Genomic DNA, 26125 nt, shown 5'->3' with positions numbered 1-26125 from the left:
CTATTTTTCTAGTAGGACTATTTTTGACAGCAATGACTTCATCCCATTCCTAGACCCATCCCATTCCTAGACCCATCCCATTCCTAGACCCATCCCATCCCATCGCTGAGCCCTGCTGTGACCATCAGTCTGCATGTTTCCATCAGACATGATTTCAGTCCAGCAGAAAACAGAAACATCAATACTGGACTGAAACTACGTGGGTTCAAACCACATCATTTGATTGACAGGAGTGCGCAAACGAGACAGTGTGTTAATATTCATTCTTGGCCCTCCTCGCCACCACACTGGGAGATCTATGAATTATTTTTATGAAATCTATTTTGCCAGCAAGTGAGGAGTGGCGATGTGACTTCAAAGCAAGCGGAAAATAGCCAATAATCAGCTTTGTGTGACGGCTGCTTGGCAAAGCTGCTGAGAATAAATCCCAGCAGAGGCTCACCGCAGAGGTTTCTTGAGGTATCGAAACTAGCTTGGCATCGTCAACATCGGAATATCGCGACAACCTCTTGGCACTCCCATGCAAGATCAGGCTCCCAACCTGGGAAGACATCGCTGGCCCCAACCTCGGAACTCTTTGCCCCATTGACTCCGTGCTTGCCCCGACCTTCCCACCTTCCCAAAACCCACCTGTTTAAATCCCTTTTTAATGTCTAACTTTTTATACCTGACTGCTGCGCCCCGCCCCGCCCCCCTTTTAGCCTTGTTTTTAGCTCTGAATGAATGTATGGATATTGTATTTTAATGCATCGTTTACTCTGTTTTTACTCAACTTTATTTTATTTCTTTTCTCTACTGTAAAGCGTCTTTGAGTACTCTGAAAAGCGCTATACAAATAAAATGTATTATTATTATTATTATTAACCACCATCATTCCTTCATTTCTCACTGGATTAATACATGAGCGTTACTGAAATGATCAACAACAAAAAAGTCCTGATGGTGCCTCCACAAGTCAAATCAGCTGACAACATTCCTTCATCCATCCTATGGCAAAGTAGTGCTACAACACATTCTACGTACAATTCCAATCAATTGGCTGCCAGACGAGGTCTCCAGACTTTTCTGCTAAAATGAGAAAATGAGAAAAACGAACATGTTGCTGACAATGTGCAAATCAGTCCTTGGAATAAATCTGTATTCTTTCATGTACAAGGGGAAAAGCACACTGAGGATGAACTGTTTTTTTTCATCGTTAATGAAAATATGCAGTGCGGTCGTGAAAAGGCTTGAGAAACAGCCTTTCAGCTGTGTTGTGTTGGAGAAAATGCAAATGATCACAGTTTCTGTCGTTTAACTTCAGGGCATTTCGACAGATAGCTCTGAGAAATCGTGCTCACAAAGCCAAGACTGAAAAGTGACAAGTTACAAATTGAAATAATAGATCCCATGAAGTGCAAATAAACGGTGAGCGTGATTTCCCGGCCAGGTGAACTTTGTTTAGGTGTTATTGGGTCACACGGCGATGGAGGTTCTTGTCGAGAGCAGAGAGCACATTAAACTAAGTGCTGGGGCAGATAACAAGCAATGGGACTTCCAAATGCATCAGCATCAAAAAGCCATTTAATCATGGCTGCCTCTCAGGCTGCCAAATACCATCTCACGTCTCTGGGGAGCAGGAAACGTTTAATAAAATTTCACTAATCGAGTTCAGCGGGAGAGGACTGCGCGGCCTCGCTGGCGCAGTCCAAGCCATCTGTTAGTCCTCTGAAGGACTCCGCTTCCTCGCCAAGACCCACTTTCCTTTTTCCGGGCCAAAGCCACACGTTCAGGACTTTCATATACGCACTGTGCACACATTTCCAGCCCGCTTTGTGTCATTAATGTTTTGGTTGCGGGTCCAGATGTGGCCCGAAATACAGACCGTTCGGGTTTCTTGGGAAAAACGACAAACGGCAAGAGTTCATTCTCAACGTTTACATGCACTAAAATAGTTGTGAGTCCCAAAATAGTTAAGATTTCTCAATTTTATGTAAAGTCACAGTTTCCATGCACTCTAATCCATAATTAATGTAATCCAATCCCAATCATTTCAGTTTGTTTAGCTATGTGTTGTGGAAATGTGTTGTTATGTGTGCATTCAATCAGAGGACATAATTCATGTTACATATCCATATCAGCTGGACAATACCGGGCATTCGTAGTATATACTTTTTGGTCAATGAGGATTTAACTTTTACTACCAAAAACAAAGAGGCCCCTGAGTAGCATTAGCACCTACCAAGCATTCAAGCATTCACACTTAAAATCCTCCCAAAACAGGTTTTAGTGCTTTTAGGGCGGTCATATCTTTTATTCCCAACCTGAGCGTTTCTCTCAGGAAACCATCAGCTGACTACATTGGTTACCTTTGACCTTCCAGACTAATACTGCAGGAACTCTGGCTTCATGTCCTCCATGTCCTCTCTGATCAAAGTAAGAGCTTTTACCTTGTACACTCAGCTAAGACCGTGACCAAACTCTTGTTCGCCCAAATGTAATGTCAAGACCTTTTAAGTGTGCTTTAAAGGCCACAAGGAAAGAAAACTGCTTTGTCGTGATTCGACAGCAGTTGTGCTGTGAGCTGAAGATTAAGTACGTATACATCGGAACTTGGTTTTCCAACGCTTCAGTTTGACCTCTGTTCTTGTCCAGTCTCAGTTAGCGTCCAATATTGGTGTGTAACAAGATTATTATATCATACCTTTTCATACGTTCAATCTTGTGCTATTAATAAAAATGTGGAAGGACCACTGCCAGGATTGCTTCAGCCATTTTTTTGTAAGGATAACTCCAACTCGTCCCATTTGCCCTCTTATCATTCTGTGGATTTGAGTGTCAAAACCAAGAATCCCACACGCTGGTGACTCTGTCTTGTGGCGTTTAATTAATTGACACACTACGCGAGTCCAATTGTGCTCGTAACATGTCTTGATTACAAAATGTATCAACTCCCACCGGGAAATCAGTGTCCCCCATCTAGGGTGTCATCAGCGGGGGACTGTGGTTTTTTCACTGAGCATGACTTTAAATAACCCACCATGGGGCCAATCAAAGTCGCCAGTTCCAGCACTTTGATAAAGAAGGTGAAAATATTGAATTCAAGAAGTCACTCATAGCAAAACAAGAAAGTGGTGTCCATGTGGCTCCTTAGCCTTTGTCAACAATTGTTGATTGTTGACAAATTGATTGTCAATTATTGTTTCCTATGGGAAAAATGATTTCTGTTTTTCTATAGTTCAGTTTTAGATGATTAATAATCATCATGGTGCCAAGTGGGAGTTGGAAGTAAAGTCAACCCTTCTTTCTTGCTAAAACATTTCCTGAGATCAAAGCAACATCAGCATCCAGCTCATTTCAAGTTACTCCACTTGGCGTAAGGACAACGATGGCCTATATCTTCATGGTAAAGGATGTCGTGGAAGTCAGGGGTTTATTTCTAATCCTGTCAAGCCATGACCTTGTCACTTAAGTCTTCTACTCGCAGAACCCCCTTGTTATTAAGCCCTGATGCTTACGTTCCTTCAAGTGGCCTCAGGAGAAGCGGGAGGGACTGTTTTGACAATATACAAATTGGCCGCAGACCTAAACGTACGTTTGGGTTTGGATCCAGACGACTCTATGCATCTAAACCAGGGGTGGGCAAACGGGGGGGGGGCAGACTATATAGTATATTACATGCAACAGTCCTATTTTTACGCATATTTTACATGTAAAAGTGTCATGCAATCTGCTATATGTGCACTTTGAAATCATTTATTTGATGTAAAGTGTGTTGGAAATTAAATGTATTATTATTTTATTATTATTATTGTCTTTATTATTACTATTTTATATATATATTATTATATTCGATTTGTTATTATTAGTTATAGTAATGTTATTATCATTATATTATTATTATTGTTAATAATAATAACAATAATAATATTACGACTATTATTATATTAATATTATTAACAACAATATGAATATAATAATTGTAATATTATTATTATTAACAACATTCTTATTATTATCATTATTGTCATTATTTTTATTTTTGTGCTTGTGTTACTTTTTCCAGGAGCATTTTGTAAACAACAGACCACATCAAATAACGAAATTGATAAAGCAGCTACCTCAACCATCAAAAAGTTGGCCCAAGCCACGATGCCAGGTTATGTGTTGAGTTTAAATGAAATACTTTGGAAAAAACAGGCGGGCCATATTGAAACACTTGGCGGGCCGCATGTGGCCCCCGGGCCGTAGTTTGCCCACCCCTGATCTAAACAGTCAAGTAAAAGACAGCAGCAGATGGAATGCAGATGAAAAACCACCAACTCAAGAACAGAACAGCTCACACAGACACTTTCGCTCGTATTCACAGTTATGCTGACACGCGTGCGCACACACACACAAACACACACAAACACACACAGACGAGGTCACACTTCTTGCTGAGAAACCACTAAACACCGCAAACAGTCATCATCACCTCCCACTCTCGGCTGCTGGTTTGTTTCATGTGGTCGCAGCACTTCCTGACAGAGACAAACATCAGCGGCCGCCAGACGGATGCTAAAACGTCCAACAGCCTTTAGCACATATACACTACATACATATGACGGAATCGGACAAATAGGTCCTTTAAAAACAACAACTAGACACAAAGATTACTTGTGGCAATTAGCTAGTAGCATACTTGGCTAAACCAGTACAGAAATTCGGCCCATTAAAAGCAGTCCTAGGGTTGTGACATTTTTGGTTACGTTCTGTGATTCTGTAGGCATCTCTACGTATTATTAATACTGTACATAAAGAAAAAAAACAAGTTAGAGTCAGAGGAATACGTAGTGGCTTATTGGTACACTGTTCTTCCCATCATTATGTCTCTCGACTGCCAGGCTGACTCGTCTTCCATTATGTTTTTTTTCTGAAATTGCCCTTCTAATTAATGGTGGAAATGGTGAAAAATATAACAAATATTAACGAGTGAAGCCTAAAACCAGGTCATGAATAGATGACTGCCAAAATAACCTTTTGTTGTTGTTTATGGTTCTTTCTAGTCATGTGCTACAGCATGGATGTAGTACTGTCGGTAGTACTGTTGTGGAATGCCAGCTCTGTCTGACAGTGCAAACATTGCACAACGTTGTCTGTTGTTTCGGCTTTGAAAATGATTTTCAAACTTTTTGACAGCTTTGGGCTCTTTCTGTTGTCGTTTCCGTTTGAGCCACTCGAGCTGCTCCCAGCTGTGCAGAAACTATTTCTGCGTATTTTAAGTTTATCAGTTTTACTGGTTACAATCATTGAACGAATAATCAAAACAACATAATAGAATCCAAAGCATGGATTTAATGTACAATGAATGCGGGTCAGACCCTTGCTTGAGTCCATAACTAAGGAACATGGAACCATCCATGGCAATTCAAAGCCTACTTCCTCCCATAAGTACATTTTATGTGGGTGCACTAATGAAATGAATGGCGGTGATGTAATTATTTCCACCGGGACCATGCCGTGCAAAAAGAGCAGTCCTGGGTCATGTGGAGATGTACCACACGTGCACCACGTACCTGTAAAGTTGACACCACAAGCACTTTCCACTGGCGCACAGTGGAAAGACAACACACTGAGCTATAAAGTGAAATATGTCAGACACGGGCACATTACAACGTTTTCATGGCAGCCAGCATGCAAATGAAAGTCCCGGAACTTTGCACCCGAGCAATAAAACCTGCTGAAATGTTAATGTTGGCAAATGTTGTGCTTATGAAACACCTGAGACAACAGCAGTCTTTGAAAAGAAAAGGCACAAAGATGTTCCGGTTTGGCCGCTTATGCTCTGAGGAGATTTTGTCGAGGGTGGGGGCTGGTCGGCCATGAATCCTGCAACACAATGTAGTCAGCTGGCACACTAACAATAATCCTACTTTTGGTTGGCAGACACAGGCCAGCTCGTGTAGATTCAGCTGAGTATCCAAACATATTCGAGAGGGATTTTCAGGACGGGAATTAAGAATGAAAAAGCTCAGGCGCAAACACCGCCGCAAAAAATAAAGTCAACATTCGCTCGCAGACAGAAGACGACAAAGAATGCAGGAAGTTCCGCCTCCTGATTTACAATACAAGACATTTGCTGCACATATGGAGCCGCGGGAAGAGATGGCTGGAATTCTGTCCCGACTGAAAACCAACCTCGGTGCCTCACTGCTCACACACCTCATGTGACTATAAACATATCCAACAACATCAGGTCAACTGGAAAGATTAAGGTGACTAAGGACTAACTAAGTACTTCAATTCTACTTCCTCATGTGTCGTACATCATTCACAAACGTTCACCCAGGACGTGCCGGGAACGTCCATGTGACACGTTACGGTTATCCAACGACATCATGACTTCATTACGGAATCTCCCAGTCAGTGGGCACAGAGCCTGACAGGCTCCCAGCATGCACCGGGGCCTGCATCACCAGCAATGACTGCACATGTCCCAACAGGCTGCTTTACTTGAACCCTACTGCAGTTTCACCATAATGGGTGTGGCGGTCACGCCCCTGCTGTCAGCTAGTTGACGCATGCCCATGGAGGATGACGGCCTGACGCAACACACACACACAGACATATATACACATTATATTATATATATATATACATACATACACGGCTCTGGAAAACATCTAAGAGGCCACCTCAAATTCCAACTGGTGGACACTGGACAGCATGCCGAGATGCATGAAAGCTGTGATTGGAAACCACGGTTATTCCACCAAATATTCATTTCTGAACTCCAAGTGATAACATTAATATTGGGTTGTTTAATTTTAAAATTAAACAATTTAATATAAAATTTTAGGACTAAGGTTCTCAGTAGTTTGTAGAATAAAACAAATATTTATTGTAAATTCAAAGAAAATGACCATTTTGCCGTGGTCTCCTAAGATTTATATCAATAGATAATTTAAATATACGGTATATAAAAGAGCAGTCATTTTATGAGAATAAAGTAGAAATACTAGAAACTAGGCTGCACGGTGGACAAGTGGTTAGCACAGGCCACACAGCTAGGAGACCAAAGTTTAATTCATGCGTGGGTTTTCTCCGGGTACTCCGGTTTCCTCCCACATTCCAAAAACATGCTAGGTTAATTAGCCACTCCAAATTGTCCATAGGTATGAATGTGAGTGTGAATGGTTGTTTGTCTATATGTGCCCTGTAATTGGCTGGCCACCAGTCCAGGGTGGACCCTGAGGATAAGCGGTTGAAAATGAATGAATGAATGAATAAATAAATATTAGAAATAAAAAATGTGACATTATGACAAAAGCATAACATCGTAGTTCTATGAGATTTTTTTTTTCCACAAAAATAATTTCTGCAATATCACTAACGAAGAGAATAGAGTTGCAATTTTTGGAAGATTCGGTTGGGGAAACGTTGTGATATTACGAGAAGAACAACAAAATATGATTGGACTAATGTCACAGTGAAAATGACAAGATGATATAAAACTGAAAAACTGGAAAAAGGAGCAGCGGAGAGAAAGTAATGATACACTTGACAACCAGCATATCTACTTGGGGGGGCTTACAAATGTAAAATATGACCCACATTCGATGGGTTTGTCGCATCTTTAATGTACAAAATGGAAATGCGGTTCCCCAATCCTTTCATTTTTCTGTGTCCGCCCCTCACTAGAAAAACTTTGAACACCTCTGCCGTGCATACAAAAGTACGCTATTGTACAACGGATGCTGAAAGCGTTTTGGGAGGACATGAAGCACCCCCCCCCCCCTCCTCGTTGAAGCTCATTGAACTTGTAGTGACCGGTATCTTGGCGAGTGCAGTGGCACGCCAGACTTCTAAACATGTTGGGAGGGGATAATCACAGCGGATTCCGTCCTCCCACCCTCACAGCAAACAAAGGTCAGAAGCTATTTGCATGACATTTGCACGTATTTGCCAAAGCTCCTCTTTAACCAGACGCATACACCAAGAGGTGACCCACCTGTACGCTCGATGTAGTCCACACACTTCTCAATGAAGAGTGGGATGGCTCGCTCCGGTGTCACCAGGTTCTGCAGGGGAACGCCAAAGTAGTTGCTCTCCCAGGTTCTTCTCGTGGGGGGGTACAGTGGCTTGGGGGGCTTGGAAGAAGACTTGGCCTGGAAGGGAAAAGAGGGGGGGTCATTTAGATAAAACGCTAACGGGTGAGGAGGGATGTTGTTGAAGGAAAAAAAAAGGTAAAGGATGACAACGGAAAGGACAGGAAGTTGTATTTAAAACGAGAAAAGAAAGAAGGTGAGGGAGTGATGGGACAAAAACGGGGGTGTAAAAATCAAGCAGAGATGGAAACTGGGACAAACCAAAAGTTAAGCGTATGACTAAAGATGGGAAGAAAAATGAGAATAAAAATGTGGATTCACTGAAGACATTTGAGACAGATTTTTTTTTCTTTTGGAGAAAAGAAAGTGAATCAAAGGAAAGAAGCAAGAGAATTGACACATGAGGGAATGCAAAAAAGTTTTGGAAAGAAAGTGAAGAGGAGGCGGAACGTGTCAGAGGAGAGATGAGGAAGAGGAGGGCAAACAGGGAACAGATCAGATGTAAAGTTAGTGGGATGAAGGCGGAGAGGGGGAGTGAAAAGGAGAAAATGTGGAGGATGACGAGAGACGTTCAACGGAGGACACCAAGAAAGTGCAGAGGTGGCTTTCATTTCCCACAATGCTTTGCTTTTCAAAGCCCGGCCAGCGCTTCACGCGCCACGGCGACCAGGCCTGTACGACATCCCCAATCTGAATGTCCCCACAAAGCCCTGCATTCATAGCGGCCGTGTAGCGCCCAGGGCCGTTTCTCCAGCCATTTTGCACACCATTATCTGATTTGTGACGCGTTGCATGAATGGCATCCGGGCTGCCGGGGATAACAAATCATTTTGTTCCAAGCCGCTATCAGGTGGCAGCAGCGCCACGATTATGTAGATCAGGGGTGCTCACACTTTTTCAGCATGCGAGCTACTTTTAAAATGACCGAGTCAAAATGATCTACCCACTACAAAAATGCAAAACATCTATTTATTTTCAAATGTATTGAGGATTATTTGTACGTACAATGTATGTTGATGTACCTTACATAACCAAATGAGCCAATATTGCAAAACACACATAATTAACTATTAACATTTTTTGTAATTACCTGAGTTTACTTTGATGACTTGCACTGAATTGAACCAGCCAGGGATGCATAGTCCGGACAGTAGCTGCTGATAGCCAGCCTCAAGCACACTTCCAAATGTTTATTAGTCATGGATAATATCCGTATCACAATATCCGTATAATATTCCATATCTGTATGGAAGTGATATGTTTTTTGCCTTTTTACTTGGTCCAGTTTTTGCCTTTTTACTTGGTCCAGCTCCTTCACTCATTTTAGTGACCATAAACTTTAGCGAGGGCTTTAAAATCGCGCAATTCGCCGACTAGCTTAGCACTTTGCATCGTTGTTTACGCATGAGCGGTGACCTAAAGGTCAAAATTCAGTTGTCATCTGACTGGTTGTCCTGTATGTCAATCAAGTAACGGGGATGGATGATAGGCTGACATCGTAAGTTCTGCTGCACTTAGAGACGTTGTTTGATTTGATTGGTCGCCCGAAGGGCAACATTCAGTTGTCATCTGAATGGCTGCCCTGTATGTCAATCAAGTGACGGCATTGATGCTGGGATGATATTTTTTTAATGTCACGCCGCGATCGACCAGCGATCGGCCAGTACCACCTCCGCGATCGACCGGTAGCTCGCGATCGACTTAATGAGCACCCCTGATGTAGATCATTTTGAACATCGTGCACTACCTACGCGGCAAAATACCACGTCATCGGCAAGTCTTAAATCTTGAAGCGTCCTGAATGTATTCAGTGTGAGCCCCCAATCTCATATTGGCCCTCATCAACAGTACAAAGTTTGTAATAATGGTTTTAAACATCTCGCTGTTGTGTGGAAACAGTTCCTTCACACTACAATAACTTGCATTTCTATTCACATTCAATGCACCAACATGAGCACCGACTCCGGAGTCGGCTTTGCTTTACTCGTGGATGCTGACTAGATATGACTAGACTCACCTTCTTCGGTTCCTTTGGCGTCTTGGTCGTCTTCTTCTTCTTCATTTTCTTGTCTTCCTGCTCGGGGTCAGACATGATGGCAGGGTTATCTATGCCGCCCTTCCAGGGGTCGGCGGGAGACAACAAGGGGTCCTCCTCGCTGCCCCGATGGGCCCTCCCCTTCTTCTTCTTTTGCGTGGCGGGGCCCGTCTCCTCTCCGTCGCTGTCCGAGTGGAAGCGTCTTTGGTAGGCTTTCGTCTTGCTGAACAGGATTTTGGAGCGGTGTTTGTATTTGGAAGGCCGGCGCGCAGCCTGAGACTTGCGGTCGTATCCGTTCTCCTCCTCGCCTGCGCCGTGGAGGCCGAACGAGTTTCGGATTTTGACGAGGCGGCCGTGCGTGTCGTCGGGCTCGGCGTAAATGTCGTCGCTGTTGAAGCCCCGGGTCCTCAGCAGGGTGTCCACGGGGTCTGCATAGTTGTCTGAAGGCTCCATGTCGTTGGCGTGCATCATGGGCCCCCGCGGAGTCCTGCGGTTGCTTCGCATTCCAGCTTCGATAGTTTTCAGCAAGTTTGGGTCCAACTTTTTCACATTGGGCTTGGGAAGAGCGGGCTTGGGTCGGACAGGTGGAGGCACTTTGTGGTTGCGTTCGTGGTCGCCGACCGGTGTGCTGCGGACGGGATACTCGTTCCCCTCCAGGTCGATGCGGTACTTGGCCCGTTCACTGGGTGTGGGAAGAAGCTGAACATCATCGCCTATTGGACTATAAGGTGGGGGGGCTTCGTTTTCATCATCGGATTCGGGGTAATAGGTGTTGTAGGCCGGAGAGTGGCTATGTGGGGACGTCTGGAAGACCTCTTCACTGGCACCGGTGGTGCACTCCCTCGACGAGCTGTCAAATAAAAAGGAGCTCTCGATGTTTGGCTTTTTGTCGAGCACTTCGTTGAAGAAGGGCGTGAATACTTCAGTCTGTCTGTGGTACTGCGATAGCGAGTAAAGCGCTGTGAATTTGGCGGCAATCTCCGTGGCAATGTGCTCCCCTTCCGTCATCAGCTCCTTGATGGCGTCGTTTTCAAAGAAGTCTGCCTGGCTGTCTGTGATGGCCACCATTTGGACCGGGATCACATCCTGGACCTCTGCCAAGAACGCACGAAGGGTCGCCATTGAGGCCTTGCGCTTGGCCGAATAGACCAGGATGTAGCCGTGCACCAGCTCGTCTTTGCGCACGCCGATGGCAGAGTGATAAGAGAGGACGGTGACTTGAATGCGCCTCCTGCTGTCCCCGATGATCTTGTCCAGCACCAGCGTGTTGCTCTGGCCGGGCTGCCCGGCGCTGCAGCAGTGCGACTCCAGAAAAGGCGAGAGAATGAGGTCGACGCTGAAGGGGTCCCAACACATGGCGCACATGACTATCCGCAGGTCGGCCTCCGACATGTCTTTGATTGAGGGCAGCGGGGCCAGGACATCAAAGTTCTGCTTGAGCCCCTCCAGCACTGCTCGGAGGCCCTGCTTGATTTGGAACTCTGTAAACTTCCTCGGAAAGGCGCCGGAGGGGATGTCTACGAAGGTGCACTGAAGTTTGTTTGCCAGCTGCTGGCCTTGGTGCCGCAGGATGGGTATGTTTTTACAAACGCTGTCCCTCTGGTTGGCCAGGATGAGGATGAAAGGTAGAGGCGGAGCGAACCTCTCTCTCCGACTCTGGGCAATCTCGGCTCTGATCCTGCCGATGCAGTCCCCGATACAGTTGAGGGACTCGATGGAATTGAACACACAGAAGCAGCCGTGCGGCTTGAAAGTGGAGACCCACGTATGACTGAAGAGCAGCGTGGAGTTGACGTCCACAGGGAGAAGCTCCAGTTCGTAAATCTTGCCATCCAGGGTGTACTCGTCGTCTGTGGACTGAGCTCGAATCTCATTGGCCAGTTCCTGTGAGAGACCTTCCCTTCCCAGGAGGCAGAGGTTGATCTTATCGATGTTGGCGCCGTTGTAGTAGAGACTGGAGCGGCCGTGGTCGAGCTGTACCAGCCGGTTGGCCAAAACCTGCTCCACTTTCAGGTCCACGCAGTTCTGCCCGCTCAGGCACGTCTCCTTCGTGGGGTGGTAGACAAAGCCGATGTGTTTGAGGAGGAGCGACTCCCTATCCGGGGCAAGTTTCTGCAAGGCTCTGTACCTGGGCTCCTCGTTTAACACGCCGTGAATTTCGCTCATCTTGTCAAAGCTCGGCGTGGCGTTGAGATCCAAGTCGTAGAACAGCTCGGCGTGTTCAAACAGCATTTCCTGAAAGTCCTCTTTGGCCCTTTCAACTATTTCCTGCTGGTGTCGGCAGTAAACATCCCGCCTATCTGATTCTGTGATGTACTTGTAGGCTTCGTCCTCCATGACGAAGCACATGACCTCCTCCCAGGGCTGCCCCGCGCTGATAAAATGGACCCGCTCCAACGTCTTCTTGAACCGCTCCTTCATCTCCACCCTCCGCTTCTCGGAGAGCAGGTGCTGGACATGGTTGTGGTAGATCCTCTCACCGTCAGGCGTGTTCAGAAGGTCAAAGGGTATTCGCCGATCGCTGTTGTCGATGTGGTCCGTCTCGTCCCACGGCGTTTGCTCCAGTACCACGAACCAGCACTGGAAGTCGGAGCGGTTCCGGATCACACTCTGCGCCTCGGACCACGTAAGGTGCTCAACCTCTTCTAAGCGACTCAGGAGGTTGTTTAGTGTTTTGGGGAGCGTGGTGAGGTACTCCTCTCTCCTCCTCTTGATCTGCTCCTGTTTCAGCTGTGCAATGTGCTTGGTGAACATGTTTCTGCCCTTTTTTGATCCCTCCAAGGTGATGAAGTCCTCGTAGTCCGGGTTCCCCTTCATGCTACTGACCACTCCTTTCCACGTGGTATGGTAATCCCTCACCATCTGCACCATGAGTTTCTCAAATCTATCCGTTACTGAAGCAACTAGCTGCCTTTGGACTTTGGAGGCGTCCAAGTAGGGCACGGTTTTTGGCTTGCCTCGTGTTTTGTCCAGCTGCTGGATGAGAGCGTTGAAGCAGAGCTCCACGTTGACGTTAGCTCGTGCTGACGTCTCAACGAGAAGTACGTTTTTCTTGCTGGCAACAAAAGTCTGAAGGTCCCTCAGATGCTGCTCCACCAGCTCGTCACATTTTGTGGCAGCGACCACGATGGGCTTCTTTGACTTTACAATTTGGGAGTAGAGGCTGTTGACAAACTTCATCTGGTCGTCAAACTTTCTGTTGCAGCCTTTGCTGACGTCTATGCAGAGCACAAAGCCGTCGATGTTCAGCTTTCCATCGGGCATTTGCTTCTGGTCAAAGTCCTGCTCCAAGCCCAGCTGGTCGGTGCAGATGTACATGAGCTTCTCTGCAGACTGAAGCTTGGTGGCTGCCGCCCGTTTGGTGTACGGCTGCAGGTTGGTGCTCCGGTGTGGAAGAAACGTCTGATCATCGATGAACTCCGTCTGCTCGATGACTTGGATTTTACAATCCAGTCCCTCGTCTCCTCTGTGGGGAACCTCGCCCCAGTACAGGAAGTGGTCATTGTTCACCACGCGCCCCCCAAAGTCGATTGTGCTCAGCACTGAGGTGTGCTCAGAGAAGTAGTTGTCCGCGTCGGGACGTATGTATCTATTGCACAGGCAGGACTTCCCCACGCCGCAGTTTCCCTTCTCCTTCTCCGTCCCGGAGAGGCCGACCACGCTGACAGCAAACGTCGGGGGGCGTGCATCCTTGTTCTTGGCCATTATATCCCCCCGCTCATCGCTGACTTGCTTCCAGGAAAAAAGAAGGTCACGATATCATTCCAGTCCTGCTCGTCAGTGGTACGGAGGCACGGTCATCTTCAGATTCTCCTTCAGCTCGTGGAGAGACCCACTTTCCGGTTCTATCCTGGGTGTTCCTGGAGCTGGGATAGAGCAGCCGGCTTCGCCTCTTATCACCTGCCTGCAAGACACAGCATTCACAATTAGGGCAAAATCATGGCTCAACAGCATAAAACATGCATGAACGCTATCGCGCTAAACAATTAGCTCGTCGTTCCGGTTGCCTTATGCCTCCGAGACGTTATAAACAGATCAGATAGTAATCTGGGCACTACACTGAATTAACATGATCAAATTAATGCTCTTCACTCGGATCAAGTCACATGCACAACAAACAAGCTGGTCTGAAATGGGACACTTGTGAATTACATCGTTTTAAGTTAATTTAAGACTCTCCTTATTTTGAAAAAGAAGGTTGTTTCCAAACATGTGATAACAAACAAAAAGAGAATATCATACAAGTGAAAGGAAAAGTGACTCAATGACAAGCTGCTCTTAACGTCACCCCCCCCCCCCCCCACCCCGTGCGGAGAAAAAGAAGTCGTTTGAAGCCATTTGTGCCAAGGCAGGATAAAAATGGCATGCTAGTCTGGCCCTTTGACAGCCACTGACCTAGAAATTATTTGCTTCGCAGCGACAATCAAACCGCAGAAATCGAGTCTGAGCAGAGATCCGTTGAAACAAACACCGCCACGATGTAAACCACGTCATTTAGAACGCTTCTCAGCATACATGCTGGAATAAAATCATCATGCTACGATAAAAGACCATCTTATTTGCAGCCTCTCTGTGGTTATCAAGGTCAACGCAGCCTGGAGGCGTCCGTGACCTAACAGGAGGCGGATGATTGTTGACCATTAAGATGATGGCATCCTTTCTAGTGTTGGCTATCCAACTGCAAATGTGTCTGCGTGAGCCAAGAAAGTATGTGTCCGTGCACAGATTCGGTCCATCGAAGAGGAATGAGGTAGAGAAAAAAAAATGTATTGAGGCTTTAACACCAGCATGGTATCACCCGATTAAGACTCGAGCATTCTGACTGAACCTCTTCAACTCGACAAGAATGCAGAATGTTACACAACCCTCAGCAGAGACACCTTCTAGTTTGTCACAGGACCTGCAGAATGGCTGCTGTCCTTCAGACACGCCTGACACATTGGATGATGACGGCAAGAAAAACACCCAGCAGGTATGGTAAAGGTTTGATTTCATTTGAACATGCATCAGATTCCAATTGAGTGCATCCCATAATCAGTTCCCAGTTCCACATGTCCAAAAGGAGTAGGAAGAAGCAAAGCTTATTAAATCCTACCCCTGCATCTGGTACTTTTACAATCAGTAACTGTTACATTTGTTCACTTCCTGCTTTCCTAATATAATTTTTTTATTGTTTTAATTTCATTGTTTTAATTTAATTTAAATTTAATTAATTTAAAAAAATATATATATATATATTTTATTTATTTTTTATTTTATTTTATTTTATGCAGGTTTAAAAAATATATACATAGATGCATCCTGAAATATGGTATCATAATGCCACCGGTAGCAACTGGAAGTGCCACATTGCTGAATGAACGCAGAATCAAGTGCTTGAAGGTCATTTCTCAAGTCGCTCGCTACACCCACACACACACACAACACTTCCTCATTATCCACCAATCACCGTCATGGGAAGGTGCATTCACAAACACCGGAATTCTGAACATCAACATAACAAGAATAGCATGTCTTAACACTAACCTCATTTTGCTAAATGAATGCACCCCCCCCCCCCCCCCCTTGCATGTAGGATTAAGTAGCAAACACCACTGGAATGCTAGTTGTTGTTCAGAATGTATGCACTTAAACCAAGACTGGAAATTTGATTTTTTTTTTTGCACATTCCGTGTGTTCTGTGTTGCTGCTTGGTTTGCTGTGACCATTATGACATTAATCCGCCCATCCATTTTCCATATCATTTGTCCTCAATAGGTACAGTAAACCTCGGATATATCGGACTCGGATATATCGGAAATTCACTCACAACGGACAGATAAAAAAGAACAGATTTTTCTGTAATGCATTTCCAATAAAAATTCATTGCATATATCGGATTTTTTATAACGGATTTCGCCTATTTCGGACAAAATCTCCAGTCCCGTTCCAATGCATTTCCATTAAATTTCCCTGGCATATATCGGATGGCCTGCGCGTCCAGGTACATTGGAAACATAGTCAAGGAAGTGCCTTTTTATAACGGATAAAATCCCATTTACGCATATACCAGATATAAATCTGATATATGCGTAAAACGGACATTTTCCGGTATACGCATATAACGGATTTCGCTTATATCGGACAAAACCAGTGGGAACAATTGAATCCGATATATCCGAGGTTTACTGTATAATACTTGAAAGCCTTTTTTGTGCAATGTTTGATTGGGCCCAGAGTTTAGTTTGAGACCCCTGATTTACACTACCGCTCAAAACTTTGGGATCACTTGCAAATTTCTTTGTTTTCCAAAGAAAAACACATTTTCATGCATTTCACAAACATTTGTATCCATTTCACAAACAATTAAAATGAATCAGATGATTTTCAAAGATGGATGTAGATTTTTGCATAGAGGCCTACTATCAACAACTGTCAGTCCTCTGCATCAATCACCTGGTATGGCTGCTAATCCAAGTTCATCATTTTATAAGGCTAATACAAGATTAGAAAAGCCATCTAAAAATCAAAACTAAAACTAAAATCTCTTACCGTGCTGTTAATTACTCCCTTCAGAGAGCAGCACAAACTGGGTCTAACAAGGACACAAAAACGATGCACAACTGTGCAAGTAGTTTAAGACAAAGATGCCTCACAGGTGGTCACCTGGCAGCTGCACTAAATAGTAGCCGTCAATCACCAGTGTCAGTATCAGTGAAGCGGCCACTTCAGGATGCTGGACTTCATAGCAGGACTGCCAAGAAAAAGCCAAAAAAATGTCCAAGTGATCCCAAACTTTTGAGCGGTAGTGTAAATGGCACCCAACTCCACAACTATGGCTAGTTAGAAATGTCCTGAAACATGTAGAAAGTTGTGTCAATTGCTTTAAAAGTACTTTTCCAAAAGCAGCCAACCTACATGCTCAAAAATGCTAACTATTGCATTCATGAAGTGACAGCTGACCAAATGTGCAATAGTATTGTTTTTGGTCGATTGCCCAACTGAACATTACAGCGTGGCATTCTTCATTGTTGGTCGTCTTCCAGACCGCAGTGTTTTAGCGAGTCACTCACCCAAATCCAAACATCTGGTTCACATATTTTGGGGAGGCGGAATCAGTTCCTATTCCCGCCCGTGTCTTCCAAATCATGTCAACAAACAGAAGATGGAGCCTGTAGACGGCTCCGCTTGGACACCGCCTGTGGAGTGGAGGTGCTGTGACGACGTACGACACTTCAACCCGCAGCCACGCGTGCGCATCCCGATCGGAGGCAGCATTAAGATATCGCTCGGCAGGCTGCTTTTAAGGATGACTAAACGCCGTTAAGCCCCCTGCTGCAGCTCAACGCCCCACCAGGGACGGTAAACCTTGTCAAGTTAAAGCCTGCTAGATTCAAATAAACACGTTGCCTTTTTCAACCGAAACCACCAAGCTAGCCTCCAACTGAGAAGCGTTTTACTTGAAACCAGCCGAGATGCTCCCCGCTCATCCTGTTTTTCCCACGAGAGGTCCGATGCAGGAAACTGTGTCTTCCAGGCGGAAAACATGCATTAAACTTTTAAACAAATTACAAACGAGCTCTCGGGAAGCAACATATGAGCTAAGCGGCGAGACAAGCCTCTAGCTTTGTACTTCTCCTGTCATGATTTATGACAGCTATGTTGGATCACGGAGCCTTCCAGGCAGTGGGAACGTTTTACACCAAGATCTGGCAACATGTGCTTTTTATCCATGCAAGGCATTTTTAGGAGGGATGCAACAAAAAATGCATCTCTGGTCACAGTACAAATTTCTCATTTCTAAAAATTGATCATATTTTACTTCACAAACAAATGCTGCCATTTTACACAAGGATTCAGGCTGGACCTTTGACTTCCTGACATTCCTCAGCTTTCGGGAGAAACAATCAAATGAATTGATTTCTCTAACTTTATAACTTGCGTCACTTTTTTTTTTTACTTGTGTTTTTATCTGACCACCACTCGGTTGAAAGCTAATCCTGCAATGAACACCAGACTTCACCTTCAGCGGCCCCCAGGTGAGTTGAGTTTGACACTTGTGAGGCCACATGTATGGACCATGCGTACACGTAAAACTATGTGTACGCTACTTCCCACGTACTTATTCATCCACAGGCGGTGAGACTGGTACGCACCATTCACAGCGCCACTTCCCATGGATTTTTCTACCTTGGGGAAAAATCCACGGGTGGTGAAACGGTGCATACAGGAAGGCATGCTTCAGACCACACGAAGCCGAGACGCAGTCCTTCACAAAATAATACATGAATGTGGATTTGGGAGAAACATTCATTCATTTTCTACCTCACGAGGGTCACGGTGGTGCTGGAGCCTATCCCAGCTGTCTTCAGGCAAGAGGCGGGGTCCACCCTGGACTGGTGGCCAGCCAATCCCAGGGCACATATAGACAAACAACCATTCACACTCACATTCATACCTATGGACAATTTGGAGTGGCTAATTAACCTAGCATGTTTTTGGAATGTGGGAGGAAACCGGAGTACCCGGAGAAAACCCACGCATGCACAGGGAGAACATGCAAACTCCACACAGAGATGGCCGAGGGTGGAATTGAACTCGGGTTGCCTAGCTGTGAAGGCCTGCACGCTAATCACTCGGGCACCGTGCAGCCTTGGGAGAAACTTTAAATTTTTTAATTTCACATTGGTACCGGCCATTTTAGAAGATTTTGACTTCTCTGCCAATGCACACAGAATATTGTGTTTTACGGCAAAATAAAAAGCAAATTCATACCATTTTCCATTCCATAGTATTCTATGGAATTGCATTCTTCCATTTAAATGACCCTGCCGGGCTCTTGGCAAATTTACTTGCTTAAAAATGCTCTGAAATGTCATTACTGCAATAAGGTATTAATGCAGAATCGCAGAGTCACTACTTATTTTCTCTCACGCAAAAAACCTAAAAGATATATGTACATATATGTTGTTGGGATCAGGCGTTTGGGATTATAAAACACATAAATACGTCTTTGGTATCGAATGAGTTAAATAAGTTAAACTTAGTACCCTAATTTTTAAATATTTTATTTACATATTAAAATATTGCATATGAAAATATTAAACTCTGACATAACAATGAATACGCACTGAAACCTGGCTTCAGTATAATGCTGTACACAGCTAAGCGTGTGCTGTAGCTGATCTGTACACGGGGCTCCTTAAGGGGCGATGTGGGCGTCATGGGTGCCCCCTTGTCACTGATGGCAGTTTGACTTGGAGTGGAAGCCATGTGCTCGTCCAGTGGAAAGAGCGCTGGGGTTCCCTCTGCTGCGCCGGTGGAACACACGCTGGTATTGTGCGCAGCGGTGCGGTTTTTAGCCTCCTTTTTTTTTTTTTTTTTTTACTTCCTCTGGGGTTCTAGTCTCAGAAGTAAGCAAATTCCTGTCCTCTGTTACCTTCTGCTATTCTATTTGCTGTCTTTTAATTGTTACCGACCTATTTAATAGATTTTATTTTACCATTGAAATTCAGAATGAACATTTCACCTGGTTAAGAGAGAATGTAGCAAATGTAATCAGACATATAAAAATCATATTCAAACATGAAGTATAACAATTGACAAGAGAACGTCCCATGTGGCGTTTGAAGCGAAGCACCCCGCCGGGCCTAATTGGACTCCCCGCCGGGCTTGAAGAATCAGAAGCCGCATGCAAATTGTCAGCGGTGTTAATCATGGAATGTGTCGCACAAGCACCGCGTGGACGAAGTTGATCTTGGATCGGTGTTCATTTGTTCACATTTCTAAAAAGACAACTTCGGTCTCGTCAGATCGTCCAACTTCAAAAACCCACAAGATATTGGACCGTGGAAAAGCGTGGAAGTAAGTCAATTCCCATTTCTCCTGTAATATGCTTCATAGTAGCCGGCCTGGTGATTATGGCAGCTAATCTGAGTTCCGTGTTCTCAACCTGAATTGTTTGCAATCACTCTTCTTCCTTGCTTATGTTGTAGTCAGTCACTTTCATTAAGTTTTATTTACTATATGTATTCTGATAATTTAAGGATAATACTGTTATATACTGTCAATACTGCCAGGTAGAGGACTTCAAGTATCTCATGGTTTTGTTCAGGAGTGAGAGACGGTTGCAACGTGAGGTCGTCAGGCGGATCGGCGCGGTGTCTTCAGTAATTTGGTTCGCTGTGCCGAACCGTCGTGGCGAAGAGACAGCTGAGCCGGAAGGCAAAGCTCGATCTATATTCCCACCCTCACCTACGGTCATGAGGCTTTGGGTCGTGACCGAAAGAACGAGGTCGCGGATACAAGGAAGCTGAAATGAGTTTCCGCCGTCGGGTGGCTGGACTCACCTTAAGAGATAGGGAGCTTAGTCATGTAGGAGGGGGCTCAGAGTCGAGCCGCTCCTCCTTCATATCGAGAGGGGCCAGTTGAGGTGGCTCGGGAAACCTAGTCTGGATCACTTTGTGGTGCCTGGTTCTTCAGGTACATAGCGTCACGGACTTTGACCACCATTGTGACCTTCACAAAGACCACTGCTGCCATTTCAGCAGGAAAGCAATATTGATGTTTTGATTGGTGGGAGAGATACAATCATTCATCTTCATCTCCCAGCAGGACTTATAACAATTACAACACTGACTGTCGCTTCCACTGGTTAAATGAATAATAACACAACACCCCCCACCCCCACCAAGGATTACTAATGAAGCCTTCAGTCATTGGATGATTCAAGCATTCCAAGCGGTCCTTGTCTGGTGTGCTTCCAAGACAAAGATCACTTCTATGGAAATGATGCTCCACGGTTGTGACCGCTGATGACTGTCACTGAGTGGGGGGGGGGGCAAAAGGTCAACACTATGAAGACCTTAAGCCTGAATTATGCTGCAGTGCAACAGAGCCGGTGTAAATGACCTCAGTGTCCTCCAAAGTCTCTGAGGGACCTTGACGTGCACCTACAAAAAAAATTCAAACCCCGCATCAACGGCAACGCAGACTGCAGAGCAAGCTGAGGAGCATCTGAGTTGTCAGGTAAGATCACCTACAGAATCCCATTAGTTTCAGTTGCCATTGTTTATTACTACGCCAGACATGAAAATAGCTAGCCAAAGAGAAACGTGGGTTGCGGTTGTCCACACTCCGTAAAACAGCCCCAAGTGTGTTTGTGGAGAATTGCATGTCAAGAGCTCATCACCAGCCAAAAAGATATCCATGAATCAAGAGTCATGACTTCGCTGTCAAATAATTCAGTCTTTACATTGTTTTGACGAAATTTACGAGTTTGGAGTGGTGGGGGGGGGGGGGGGTGGTTTCCAAATATCAACACCAGCACAAACCGGCCTATTGTAAATCCCAGACACAAATACAGCATAGCAGACTTGGGGCCCAATAAAATCCATTTGGGGTTTTTTCCGCTTTTAATTTGGGGGGAATTGCGTTTTTTTTTTTTACCTTTCAGACTTTTTTTTTTTTTTGGATTAGCAAATAAAATGTCCATTAATTTAAGGCATAAATTCTTACATTTATTGATGCAGTATATCAATGGACAATTTTGCCCAGTAATTCATAAGCCGCTAAGACGAGCTGGGAGCAACAATAAAAATGCCTCTCGTCATATTTCACTCAGATCTTGCACAATGTCAGCCGGCATTGTAAAACACTCGCTTAAATTAACGAGCGGTCGAAGACAAAAAGGTGTAAGCATAATCACAAAGCCCGAGTCTCACACACACACACACAGAGCCACACCGGCATGCTCTGCTAAACTAAGCTAACCTAGCTAGCTTCCATTCATGCTCCGTAAGAGGAGTGTTACGGGCAGCCTTATCACCATGTTTAACTCGGAAGGAGGAGGAGGGGGAGGGGGGTTAGTGTTTGTGATGACATTCCGCCATGAATGAACGATCCGCCTAGGACAGGGGTCAGCAACCCGCGGCTCCAGAGCCGCATGTGGCTCTCCAGTCTCTTTGTTGCGGCTCCCTTTGCAATGCTTGAATATTTTTTAAGCACCCGAGTGGTGAAAATGCACATCTTCATTATGAGTTTACAAAAATCCAACTTTGTGTGAGACCATGAATGCATCCTGACTGAGTTCTGACTGGTGACTGAATGAGCAGACAGGATGCTATCCAGTTCTCTCTGACAGGTTAACATGATGGGAAATGAGTAATACTTTGAGTTATTTGAGTTATTAATTATTAATTATTATTAATGAGTTATTTGACAATTCTGAAAAAATAAATTAGAGCTCATTTAAAAACAAAAGTTTATCTCCAGTACTAGCAAGAGTACTCCAACTCGTCTTTTTTTTTTCCCTCCAATGTTGTTTTAAACATACAACGTTTTGCGGCTCCAGGCTATTTTTCTTTAGTGGGCAAGTGGGTGAAATGGCTCTTTTCATAGTAAAGGTTGCCGACCCCTGGCCTAGGAAATACTTCCCCTCACAAAGACAGTGTTTCACTCACATTGTGTCAATCTCTGAGATTGACTGATTCCGCTATTCTTTTTACGCAAAAATCCTAGAACCCGACTGATTGTACTTCAATCACGGCAATACAATTACTACTAGGTTTTGTTCTGGAGGAGGGATCCAAGCGTTAATAAAAAAAAAAGTCACAGATGAAATGACGAAACTAAAACGATGGTTTGATAAAAACAAATTAAATAATGCTATTTGGTAAAAAACGAGAGTACATTTATACTCAAATAGAAGTTGACGGGGTGATTGAAAATACATTTGTATCACTAAGAGACGATACAAAATGAGTCGGAAATCTTACAATAAGAATATACAAGTGGCAATAAAGACTTCAAAGCCGAATAAAGCACGATTTGTTGCACCCGTATCAACACATGGCTATATAAGAGGTTATTTATTCAAATATATCAATAATCACAATCATAATTCCCAACCCAAAATAATTCAAAGTCAAAATAGGACACATTGTCTTATAAATGAAATATAAAGATATCAATAAGATAATAGAGGGACCTGTTCTATACAAAAGGTATAATCATTTATGATCTGCCGACAATTAAGTGGCTGGTTGCCATGGCGATGAGAGACATATGCATATCAGATATGTTATTGCCTTACACAGCTGTGTAAATAAACTAATATGGGAGCAATTAAAAGAGTTTTAGTGACCTGTAGCGACCTAGAGTGACCTAAGCACGAGGACGGCTTCCCTTAGTACTGCTCAGGTTTCATATAGAAGTGGACGTACAAATATACATACTCTATTTTCACTTCAGGCGCCCAATAATGTTTGAATTCAAACACTGACCACGTGAGGATGATAAAAGCAAACACACCTAGTTTAGGAATACTTTGGTGATGATGCCCAACATGTGTGACTCATGGAAGAGTTCATTACCTGATTTCATAACTATTTCATAAGATGGGGTCCGTGGAGGCTGCGTGGGGGGGGGGTACAGGTTTAATGATACATTCGGGAAGGAGCAGCTACGCCTTCCTGAGTCCGGATGATGGACCGGGACTAGAACCAGGACCACGAAACCATGACATGACCCAACCATGACACACAGTGCTAAGCTGACATCACAGTAGTGTCGCAATACAATGTTTCTGTCAGTGTTTGGGTTTTTTTTTTGTTTTTTTTTGTTTTTTAAACAGCGTCCACCCCTCCTCCCCATTTCTGATCCACTATCCCTCCTTCCCAATAACCTGCAGTATGACCAATAAGAAACTTTGGAAGCGATCGAACATTCTGAGCTCATTGTTTAACTGTATTAAACAATTTAGATTGATTAATGAATCATCGTTAAGACTTGATCTTGGTTTAAATTGGGCCAGTTTTGAGTTGGGGAATTAAAAGCAGCCGGTAACGCTTATGCGTCAAAGCACGCAGCACACACTTTGCTGTCGGGGTTATTCGCTTCTACCACAAAAACACCACCACGCCGTTCCGTTTTGGCCCAAGTTACGCTAAAAATCGGGATTAAATCACCTTTCCGCGTCGGATGAGCTAACGTTCGCAGGGCTATAGCTAGCTTAGCATGGAAGGAGCCGATGCTAGCCGATACGTGCTAGTTTAGCATGCCCGCTAGCAGCTTGCTCGCTGTCCGCAGTTCAGCCAGCCTGCCGCGGGGTACAAACACAACCTGGACCCGTTTGAATTCAGGATGTGGGCTCTTATGTCAGTTTATTCCGACCGGGGTGCCCCCACGGGGCAGGCGTGTCCTCCCCCCCAACGGAGTCGTGGAGCTAGCCGAGCTAACGAAGTCCTAATCCAGCCCAGAGACATTCCAGTACCCACCTAGGAGGAACATGGTCGCTCCCACGTCCACATACCGCGGAGAAGAGCAGCGGGCAGTCCCTCATGAAAAACGCAGAAAAGTCCTTGGCAACATCCACCATACAAGTCCTGTGGCGTCCCGGAGGCTGCTCGGTCCGAGTGAAGGTGACGTCTGCCGCGATGTGACGACTAAGGTTGTGTTTTGGTGCTCCGGGAGAGGAATGTGTTGCTCTGCGTACAAGCAGCCAGCAATGGCGACTCTCTCTCTCTCTCCTCTCTCTCTCTCTCTCTCTCTCTCTCTCTCTCTCTCTCTCTCTCTCTCTCCTACGCCATACACACACTGGGTGTCGCTCCACCATTCCATTCACTCCTCTCTCTCTTTTCATCACCTGTCTTCATTGACCAGAAAAGAACAATTACATTTAAGCACTTTAAAATCGTACGTCATAAAGCAAATACTTCTGATACTGTATAATTAACATACTTTTACTTCTTACTCACTTTTTGCATATTTAATGTATAAATGTGTCCAAATTATTACAGTATGCATTATTACAGTATTCATTCATTCATTCATTTTCTACCGCTTATCCTCATGAGGGTCGCTGGGGTGCTGGAGCCTATCCCAGCAGAGAGGCGGGGTACACCCTGGACTGGTGGCCAGCCAATCACAGGGCACATATAGACAAACAACCATTCACACTCACATTCATACCTATGGACAATTTGGAGTGGCTAATTAACCTAGCATGTTTTTGGAATGTGGGAGGAAACCGGAGTACCCGGAGAAAACCCACGCATGCACGGGGAGAACATGCAAACTCCACACAGAGATGGCCGAGGGTGGAATTGAACTAGGGTCTTCTAGCTGTGAGGCCTGTGCGTGCTAACCACTCGTTCGCCGTGCAGCCTTGTGAGAAACATTTTATTTATTTTTTATTTCACATTTTATTTCACAGAATATTGTGTTTTATGTAAAAAAAAAATCAGTAGAAACAAAAGTACGTTTCAGGAAAATATCAGTTCCTGACTAACAAATTGTGAAAAACATACATTTCAATCATAATTTTAACTTTGACACAAATATTTTGGGCTTTTGTGAGGGAGGGATAGAGAACATGGAGACCCCGGTCTCCTAGCTGTGAGGTCTGCACGCTAACCACTCGACCGCCGTGCAGCCTAAAGTGATATAAAAACATCAAATGTTTTGGCGTGACGCAGCACAGAAGATACATAAGCTTCATCCGTGACGACGATGACAGGAATGGTTGACTGATTGATGTGGATAATCCTCTTCATTGGCCCAGTGTTTGACCAATAAATCACCCCAACATCAATGAACAGCCCTTCCCACACACTTCCGCACTCCTGTGATGTAATTACGTTTGGTATGATTTACCCCCCCCCACCGCCCTGGGAATTGTTTAATTATGTAAAATGTGCCTGGATTTGCTCATCAGGGAATGGAAGGATGAGCTGCCTGGGTGGAATAATCATCCCAAACTAAGCTACACATGATAACAGTATTGAGACCAGCATCAGAGGGAACGTAGAAGGTTGATCTGCATGCGAGGATATACAGTAGATGGCAGCAATTTGGGGAGATAATGAATGAATGAATGAGTACGCTGACATACAATACACAGCCATGCTCAGCCGACACAAACCAACAGGAAGTCATCAAAGCCAACAAATAAGCGAGGGATGTGTTGCGGATGCCTCGCATCCTGCTGTGAGACACCAATGGACACAAGAAGGAGGCTACACCTTCATCTATATTTCACTTC

General features: G+C 44.7%; 1 protein-coding gene across 1 annotated transcript in view; it reads right to left on the bottom strand.

The window, feature by feature from the left end:
• The window catches only part of LOC131140231 (rho GTPase-activating protein 5-like), a 35762-nt gene extending 11161 nt beyond the window's left edge, over positions 1–24601 (bottom strand). Inside the window, exons 1-3 of the mRNA XM_058090457.1 lie at positions 24360–24601; positions 10087–14008; positions 7973–8129 (exon numbers count right to left, since the gene is read on the bottom strand). Of these exons, the coding sequence (XP_057946440.1) occupies positions 7973–8129; positions 10087–13809 (3880 nt within the window). The 5' untranslated portion in view covers positions 13810–14008; positions 24360–24601. The remainder of the gene's footprint in view (positions 1–7972; positions 8130–10086; positions 14009–24359) is intronic.
• Positions 24602–26125: the final 1524 nt, after the last annotated feature.

The sequence above is a fragment of the Doryrhamphus excisus genome, chromosome 13 (genome assembly GCF_030265055.1).
Source record: "Doryrhamphus excisus isolate RoL2022-K1 chromosome 13, RoL_Dexc_1.0, whole genome shotgun sequence".
Lineage (NCBI taxonomy): Eukaryota > Metazoa > Chordata > Actinopteri > Syngnathiformes > Syngnathidae > Doryrhamphus > Doryrhamphus excisus.
This window is presented reverse-complemented; position numbering and strand designations above follow the sequence as displayed.